The 7,950-nt window shown below is 62.0% G+C and overlaps 1 protein-coding gene across 4 annotated transcripts; it reads left to right on the top strand.

The window, feature by feature from the left end:
- Positions 1–216: 216 nt before the first annotated feature.
- Positions 217–7,833, top strand: CTU2 (cytosolic thiouridylase subunit 2). Of its 4 annotated transcripts, XM_079722873.1 has the most exons (14): positions 217–256; positions 3,929–4,007; positions 4,162–4,221; positions 4,978–5,038; positions 5,434–5,543; positions 5,648–5,904; positions 6,037–6,172; positions 6,361–6,492; positions 6,749–6,840; positions 6,923–7,026; positions 7,128–7,260; positions 7,379–7,454; positions 7,552–7,610; positions 7,694–7,833. In XM_079722873.1, exons 3-14 carry the CDS (start codon positions 4,201–4,203, stop codon positions 7,767–7,769), a joined length of 1,257 nt encoding a protein of 418 aa, XP_079578999.1. In that variant the 5' UTR covers positions 217–256; positions 3,929–4,007; positions 4,162–4,200; the 3' UTR covers positions 7,770–7,833. The 4 variants fall into 4 exon arrangements, with proteins under 4 accessions (XP_079578999.1, XP_079578997.1, XP_079578996.1 ...); XM_079722871.1 differs by lacking the exon at positions 217–256 and having other exon boundaries at positions 3,940–4,007; positions 6,037–6,082; XM_079722870.1 differs by lacking the exons at positions 217–256; positions 6,923–7,026 and having other exon boundaries at positions 3,940–4,007; positions 7,111–7,260.
- The last annotated feature ends 117 nt before the right edge of the window (positions 7,834–7,950 follow it).

Genomic DNA, 7,950 nt, shown 5'->3' with positions numbered 1-7,950 from the left:
TCTTTCCCCAGAGTGGTAGTTTGGATAAGATACAAGCTGTGGTTTGTGTGGTGCAACCCCCCCCGGGCCCCAGTGACCTCTCGTACAACAGTTTGGGGTGAGACACAGGCTACGGTCTCCCTGAAGCCGCCGGGAGAGGGGTGTAACCTGTTTTCCTGTTCTCTCCCCCCCACGTCTCAAGCCGTGAGCAGAAGTGTGTGAAGTGCAAGGAAGGCCTGCCTGTCGTGGTGATCCGAGCCGGAGATGCTTTCTGCAGGTGAGGCATGGAGGTGACAGGCGACCTGGTACACACGGTCTCACTCAGTAACCAGGACTGCCCCCATATCTGTGGCTTTGTTTCTTTTTTTTTAAATTATTTTATTTTTTTTTTATTTTTTGCTGTGTTGGGTCTTCGTTGCTGTGCGCGGGCTTTCTCTAGTTGCGGTAAGCGGGGGCTACTCTTCATTGCGGTGTGCAGGCTTCTCATTGTGGTGGCTTCTCTTGTTGCAGAGCACGGGCTCTAGGTGCGCGGGCTTCAGTAGTTGTGGCACGTGGGCTTCAGTAGTTGTGGTTCACGGGCTCTAGAGCGCAGGCTCAGTAGTTGTGGCACACGGGCTTAGCTGCTCCACTGCATGTGGGATCTTCCCGGACCAGGGCTCGAACCTGTGTCCCCTGCATTAGCAGGCGGATTCTTAACTACTGCGTCACCAGGGAAGCCCTGTGGCTTTTTTTTTTTTTTTTTTTTTTTTGCGGTACGCGGGCCTCTCACTGTTGTGGCCTCTCCCGTTGCGGAGCACAGGCTCCGGACACGCAGGCTCAGCGGCCATGGCTCACGGGCCCAGCCGCTCCATGGCATGTGGGGTCCTCCCGGACCGGGGCACGAACCCGCGTCCCCTGCATCGGCAGGCGGACTCTCAACCACTGCACCACCAGGGAAGCCCTGTTTTTTGTTTTTGAAAGCATCTTACCACTTTACTCCTGCTTCTAACGTCCTGCTGGCGTATCTGTGTGTGTGCAGGTTTCTCGTGTGAGTGCCATTCTCCCATCATCCAGCCGTTGGTCAGGTGGCAGGAAGGTATTGATGGAGCTTACGGGGAGAGTTGGGAGTAAAAGTGGAACGTGGTGTGCGGGAAGAGCGCTTTGGAGCAGCTGGAACGCATATATCGGGGCAGATTGGAGCATCCTGGGGTCTCTGGCAGGTGCTCTTCATGATGCTGTTTGCCTTGTGGGAGAGAGAGAGGGATGGACGGCGGGCTGCGGTCTCGTCCCGGCTCTGGGAGGACCTCTGGACAGCAGGGGCTTATTCCCAGAGAGGCCTGAGCATATTCCATGTTATCTGAAGCTCTCTGTGGCCCTGTCACATCGCCCTTGAATCAGAACTTCCAATGTCTCATCATGTTCACTGGATCCATAGCTCCACAAGGGCAGGGCCTGTCTCCCGTTTTATACCTATGCATTTCTGGTGACATTGCTTGCTGTGTATAGCGAACGAACGCACGTTGAATGAGTGATGGGCTCACGTTTTTATTTATTTACTTTAAAAAAAATTTTTTTTTTTTTTTTTGCGGTACGCGGGCCTCTCGCTGTTGTGGCCTCTCCCGTGGCGGAGCACAGGCTCCGGACGCGCAGGCTCAGCGGCCATGGCTCACGGGCCCAGCCGCTCCGCGGCATGTGGGATCTTCCCAGACCGGGGCACGAACCCGTGTCCCCTGCATCGGCAGGCAGACTCTCAACCACTGCGCCACCAGGGAAGCCCACGGGCTCACATTTTTAAATCGGTCTTCCAGAGCACTGGACCCTGCTTTCTAAAAGTTTCCGAAAGAGAAACGGAAGGGACAGAACAAGTTGTTTTCCCCAGGCTTTCTCACACCTGCCCGTCTTTGGGGGGCTTGGTAGACTTGGTGTGTGCCGTCAGGAAATACGTTTTAGGTGAGGAAGTCACTGCTTTAAGCACGTAAGAGCATCTAGAGACGATGATCTGTCCTGTCTGCTTGGAGAACTCACAGATAATGAGAGGCCGCAGTGACTCCTTCTGGGCCCAAAGCTCCCCCTCCCCCGCTCGCTTAGTCCCGGGAAGAGATGGGAGGCTGATTTTCCAGGTTGCAGGTTCTGGTAATCTAGGTTTTGAGCAAGTTTCCTCGGTGACGGAGAAGTTCAGCATGTCGGAAACCCTGGCCTTGCCTGACCCACAGGGCGTGTGTGGTTTCAGGAGCCTAGTGGTGCTGGGGAGACGTGGGTGCAGCAGCCACGGGGTCCTCTCTGCCACCGTGAGCATCTGTGTCTGCTTGAGGAGCCTCCCTGGGCCCTGACCTTCCAGGAGTCACTCCCATGGCTGGTCTCCTGGGGTCCCTGGAGCCCCAGTGATTTGCTGCTAAAACCGAGTTGAGTTACCATCCACAGAGGTGCCTCGGGGTGTTTGGTCGGCAGTTCGTAAGTGGCGCGTGCTCGGCGTTGGGGGGACTGCTGTGATGCCAGCACATCCGTACGGGAAGAAGGAAATAGATATGGTGGCAGAGCCCCAGGCGTGGGGCCGCTCCGCTGGGGCCGTGCTGCTCCCTGCTGCTCCGGGCACTGTTCTCCACCTTGGCTGCCTGCTGGGAAGCGAGCTTGCTTTCTCTCTCTCTCTCTTTCTTCCTTCCTTTCCCTCCTTCCCTTTCTTCCCTTTTTTCCTTTCCTTCCTTCTTTTCTGTCTCTCCGTCTTTCTCCCTCTTTCTTTTCTCTCTCCCGTTTCTCCTTTCCTTCCTTCCCATCTTTCTGTCTTTTCGTCTCTTTCCTTTCTTCTTTCTTCTTTTTCTTTCTTACACTTCTTTCTTTTTTTATATACAGCAGTTGTTTATTTATCTTGGCCGTGCTGGGTCTTAGTTGCGGCATGCGGGATCTTTGTTGCAGCATGCAGACTTCCTGGTTGTGGCATGTGGACTTCTTAGTTGCAACATGTGGACTCTTAGTTGCGGCATGTGGGATCTACTTCCCCGACCTAGGAATTGAACCTAGGCTCCCGGCATTGGGAGCGTGGAGTCTTACCCACTGGACTACCAGGGAAGTCCTCGTTTCTTTGTTTCTTTTTTCCCTCCCTCCCTCTTCTCCCTTCCCTTCCCTTTCTTCCTTCCCTTCTTCTCATCCCGTGCGGCTTCCGGGATCTTAGTTCCCCAACCGGGGGTTGAACCCGGGCCACGGCAGTGAGAGTGCCGAGTCCTAACCACTGGACTGCCAGGGAGCTAGCTGCCCTGGGGAGCTTTTAAACGTGGGTGCCTGGGTCTCACCTGATACATCCTGACGTGGTCGGCCTGAGTGATTCTCATGTGCGGCCAAGGCTAAGAACCTCTGACCTGGTGAGCTCCAGGCTCAGCTGGAAGGCTGACCAAGAATGCAGAGTCCCAGGCCCTGTCGAAGTTATGGTTCTCCGCGTTTGTGGGAGCCTCCTGGGCATTTCTAGAGGCCAGTGTGGGGCTTTAGGATGCGAGTCCTCTGACCCCACAGCCTGCTCAGTGCCTCCCCATGGGGGTCTTGGAAGGGGTCAGTTACCCTGCCTAGGGAAGGGTCAGGGTGGCCTTGCCCTGTGCATGCCCTTCCATCCCTTCCGCCAGCTGGGCCTGCCTGAGTGGCTGCAGGTACAGGTGCCGCCTGGGCTCTGGGCCCCTCAGGCGTTGGTTCACAGTGGTGAGAATTGGGGGGTGACCCAAGCGGGCCTTCCTGTGTGATGTGAGGCCCATCCTGGGGCAGCCACAGTTGGCGAGAACCCCTCAACCCTGGCTCCCCTTGCCAGTCTTTGGGTGCAGCCTCGACGTCAAGACACTGCTTTTAAGGGTGGGAGTTGCTAAAAGAGAACGTAACCCGGCGGAGCGTCAGGCTGTCCTCCTACAAGGCAGGGGCGGACAGCTTCCCCATCCTCACCGCGGGCGGGTGGCCTGGGCGGTGTTGCCGCAACTGCTGGTGGTCTGTGTTGCAGGGACTGTTTCAAGGCGTTTTACGTCCACAAGTTCAGAGCCGTGCTTGGAAAGAACCGGCTGATCTTCCCGGGGGAGAAGGTAGGGTGTGGCGCCCCCTCCCGCAGGCGGCCTGTCCCGGCCGCATCCCGCACACATGGACTCGGGGGGTGGCCTCACGTCCAGGGACGTCCGTGGGCAGGGGGTGGGGCATGTTGGGGGCGCAGTGCCTCCGGTGATGTTCCTTCTCCCCCAGGTGCTCCTGGCGTGGTCCGGGGGGCCTTCGTCCAGCTCCATGCTCTGGCAGGTCCTTGAGGTACGCCTGCACACCGTCCTCCTGCGCCCAGGCTGTGCCCGGCCGAGCTCCAGGGTTGGGGGCTGGCACCAAGGGGCTCTTGCTTGGGGCTGGGGAGAAAGGCCCACTCCCCAGCTAGGACACCTGAGGGCTCTGGGACGTGTGCACAAGGGGCACAGGCCCCCGAAGCGGTGTCCGGAGTGCCAGCCATGTTCCGGTTTAGCACCCCATCCCTTTGCTGGACTGCGTTAGAAACACGTTGCTGGGAAGCCGTGTGTGCCACGCCAGAACGCCCCTCAGAGTGTCCCGGGGCCCAGGGCCCTCCCCGCAGTGCTGGTGGTGTGTCAGGACGGTGAAACGAGCAGGCATTTCGGGGGCCTAGAGGGCCTGGTTCTCGCGGGGGGCAGGGTGGCTTCCCTGAGAAGTTTGAGGGGAGACCCAGAGGAGCCCGTGCGTGGCCGGGTGGCAGAGGGGCGCGGGGCGGAGAGACTGGCAGGGGGCATGGGGGCGGTGCCCGGCAGGCCCAGCTTGGGCGTCGGAGGCCTTGGCCCGCGTGGGACACGCACGGATTCCCTGGGCTCTGTGAGGGGCTGTGGGGCAGTCTGTACCAGGGCTAATGGGAGGCGGCCCAGGGCTTCGGCACAGCGCTTCTGTGCTTGGCCTTCTGTGCTCGCCTCCTGGTCCCCAGCCCTGGCCGGAGGGTGTGAGGGCAGCGGCCCGCCCCGGCTCTGTCCAGCGCCTGGCTGTGGACCTGAGGCCCTTTCATGTCCACCCCAGGGCCTGAGTCGAGATTCTGCCAAGAGACTGCGTTTCGTGCCTGGGGTTGTCTACGCCGACGGTACGTGTGGCTGCTTCTCCTCCCAGGCCCTGGTGCTCGGTTGGGCCCACTGACGGCTGGCGCTGTGCCCACACAAAGCCCTGGCGGGGGCGTTTCTCTTGAGATGATGCCCGTGTTGGACAGGCAGCACCGCTGCTGTCTTAAATCTCAGACCGTCCAGGATTGGGCAGGAGCATCTGCCTGGCGTCTGTCACAGGGTCCAGGGCACTGAGTGAGAAGGGCGCGTTCTCTGCTCTCCTCTGCCCCCCTTTTCTCCCCACAACCAAAATAGAGACCCCAGCAGCCACGCTGAAAACGCCCTCCAAGGAGACAGGTCAGCGTCCAGAGACTGCTGCCCGCCAGGGTGCAATGGCCTGGGCCCTGACCTTACTCTCCTTTCTGCCCACGGTTCTCAGAGGGAGCAGCCTGTGGCCAGAGCCCAGAGGACAGAGCAAAAACCCTGGCCGAGGCGAAGCTGGTCCTGCAGACCGTCGGCTTCCCATGGCACGTCGTTGCCTTGGAAGAGGTGGGCAGGCTGTCCCCGTTAGAGCGCCTGGGGGTGACTGCTGGGTGTCCACGAGGGGCGCCGGCCCTCACACTCCCCGCACCCTCCTCCACCAAATACACAAGGTGTTCAGCCTGCCGCCGTCTGTGCTGCGCTGCTCTGCCCGAGAGCCGGTGGGGACCGAGGGAGCCTACAAGGCGGCCGTGGACAGTTTCCTGCAGCAGCAGCATGCCCTGGGGGAGGGGCAGCAGAGCCAGCCCTGCCCCCAGCACCCCCAGACCCGGGCTGGGCCACCCACAGCCGGTCAGACTGAGGCTCTGTCCAGACTGTTCAACTCAGTGAAGACGCTGACGGCCAAGGAGGAGCTTCTGCAGACACTGCGGTGAGTTCCCTGCCACCCCAGGGTGCCAGCCCCGGCCCTCCCACCCGGTTCCTGAGGCCCTCTCTCCCCTGCCCCCCGGAGTTCCGGGCCTACCCTACCTGGGCCCCTGAGACCCCCTGCCCTGCCCTGCAGGACCCACTTGATCCTGCATGTGGCCCGGACCCACGGCTACTCCAAGGTGATGATGGGGGACAGCTGCACCCGCCTGGCCATCAAGCTCATGACCAGCCTGGCACTGGGCAGAGGGGCCTTCCTCGCCTGGGACACGGTGCGCCTGCAGGCTGCCCAGGGCCCCGTCCCCACCCTCCTGGCCCCTTCCTCTTGACGCGGTGTCTCCTGAGTCGGGTTGCCCGCGAGGCGGGGGGAGCCCATGACCCCCCAGCTGGCAGGGAAGGAGGGGATGCTGTGAGCCGGTCAGCTGCGGGCGGCAGGGAACGCTGTGGCCCCCACCCCCAGGGCTTCTCAGACGAGCGACACGGCGACGTGGTGGTGGTGCGGCCCATGCGCGAGCACACGCTGAAGGAGGTTGCCTTCTACAACCGCCTGTTCGCCGTCCCCTCCATCTTCACGCCGGCCGTCGACACCAAGGTCAGCGGTGCCCGCGCCGCGTGTCGTGCTCTCCGGGAAGGGGGGGCTCTCGAGGGAGGAGGGTGCCCAGCTGGGGGTCACGCACGTGGGGGAGGGACAGTGGGGCAGCATGCCCTTTGTCAGGGATGCGTTGTCTGATGACAGGGACGCTTGAGAGCAGGGGCCCTGGCTGGCTCCACCGCAGACTCTCGGGCTGGTGGTGTAGAGAAGCCCGTGCTCCCTTCTCTGACCGGTCCCCTTGTCTCATTGCTCCTAGGCCCCCGAAAAGGCCAGCATCCACCGGCTGATGGAGGCCTTCATTCTCAGGCTGCAGGCCCAGTTCCCCTCCACGGTCAGCACCGTGTACAGGTGGGTGTGTGTGCGTACTGGGAGGGGGGCCTGGGAGGGAGTGGAGCCCCCTAGCCGACGGTGCCCTGTCCCCCATCCCCAGGACGAGCGAGAAGCTGGTCAAGGCGCCCAGGGACGGCTGTGCCGCCGGCGCCCCCGGCCCCCGCTGCCTGCTCTGCATGTGCGCGCTGGACGTCGACACTGCTGGTGTGTCCTCGCTTTCACGGGGTGCCGGGGGAGAGGCACCGGCGAGCGGGTGTTGGGGTTCCACGGCCCCCGAGGTCCCCTCAGCTCCTCTTTGCTTGCAGACAGTGCCACAGCTTTTGGGGCCCAGACCTCCTCGCAGCTCCCCCAGACGCAGCCCCCCGTTGCAGAGGCTGAGGCGCCCACCGCATCCTGCTGCTGCACCGGGATGGGCGGGGCCCGGCAGTGCTGCAGGATGTGAGTCCCTGCCTTGTCCTGTCAGCCCCACCTGCACCTCACGGGCGGCACGGGCGAGGGGTGCCCTCGGGCCCTTGCTGAGGACAGGACTGGCTCTCAGCGCATTCTGCTCACGCAGGGAGGAGGACCAAGACCCCCGGGCCCATGTGATTGAGCAGCTGTGCTATGGCTGCCGTGTGAACATGAAGGACTTGGTGAGTGGAAGCCTCTCTCCCGGGCGAGGGGGCAGGCGGGCACCGGCCTGGGTTTGTGCCGCGCAGCCCTGGCACCAACGTCAGCTCTTTGTTGCAGCCCTCCCTGGACCCCCTGCCACCCTACATCCTGGCCGAGGCCCAGCTCCGCAGCCAGAGGTACTGCCCGCTCTGCTGGGGTGGGCGGGGGTGGCTAGGAGGGGTCCTTCTGGGTCTCGGTTCCCACCGTGTGGCTTCCCCAGGGCCGAGGCTGAGCCGCAGATCCAGGAGTATCTACTGGAGGACCACGAGGATGAGGCACGGCCTGGCGAGAGCTGAGCCCGAGGACCAGCGCCTGGGCCAGGAGGCCCGGGCCTCACCCTAGGCAGAGCAGGAAGGCAGGGATGGGCGGGTGGCCTGTCATCACCCGTTTGTATAAATAAAAAGGTTTTAATTAGAAAACTCTACAGTACGAGTGGGGAGGGGCCGCCGGGCCCAGCAGGGAGGACGGGAAGAGACA

This window comes from Hyperoodon ampullatus, assembly GCF_949752795.1.
Source record: "Hyperoodon ampullatus genome assembly, chromosome: 18".
In the NCBI taxonomy this organism is placed as follows: domain Eukaryota; kingdom Metazoa; phylum Chordata; class Mammalia; order Artiodactyla; family Ziphiidae; genus Hyperoodon; species Hyperoodon ampullatus.
This window is presented reverse-complemented; position numbering and strand designations above follow the sequence as displayed.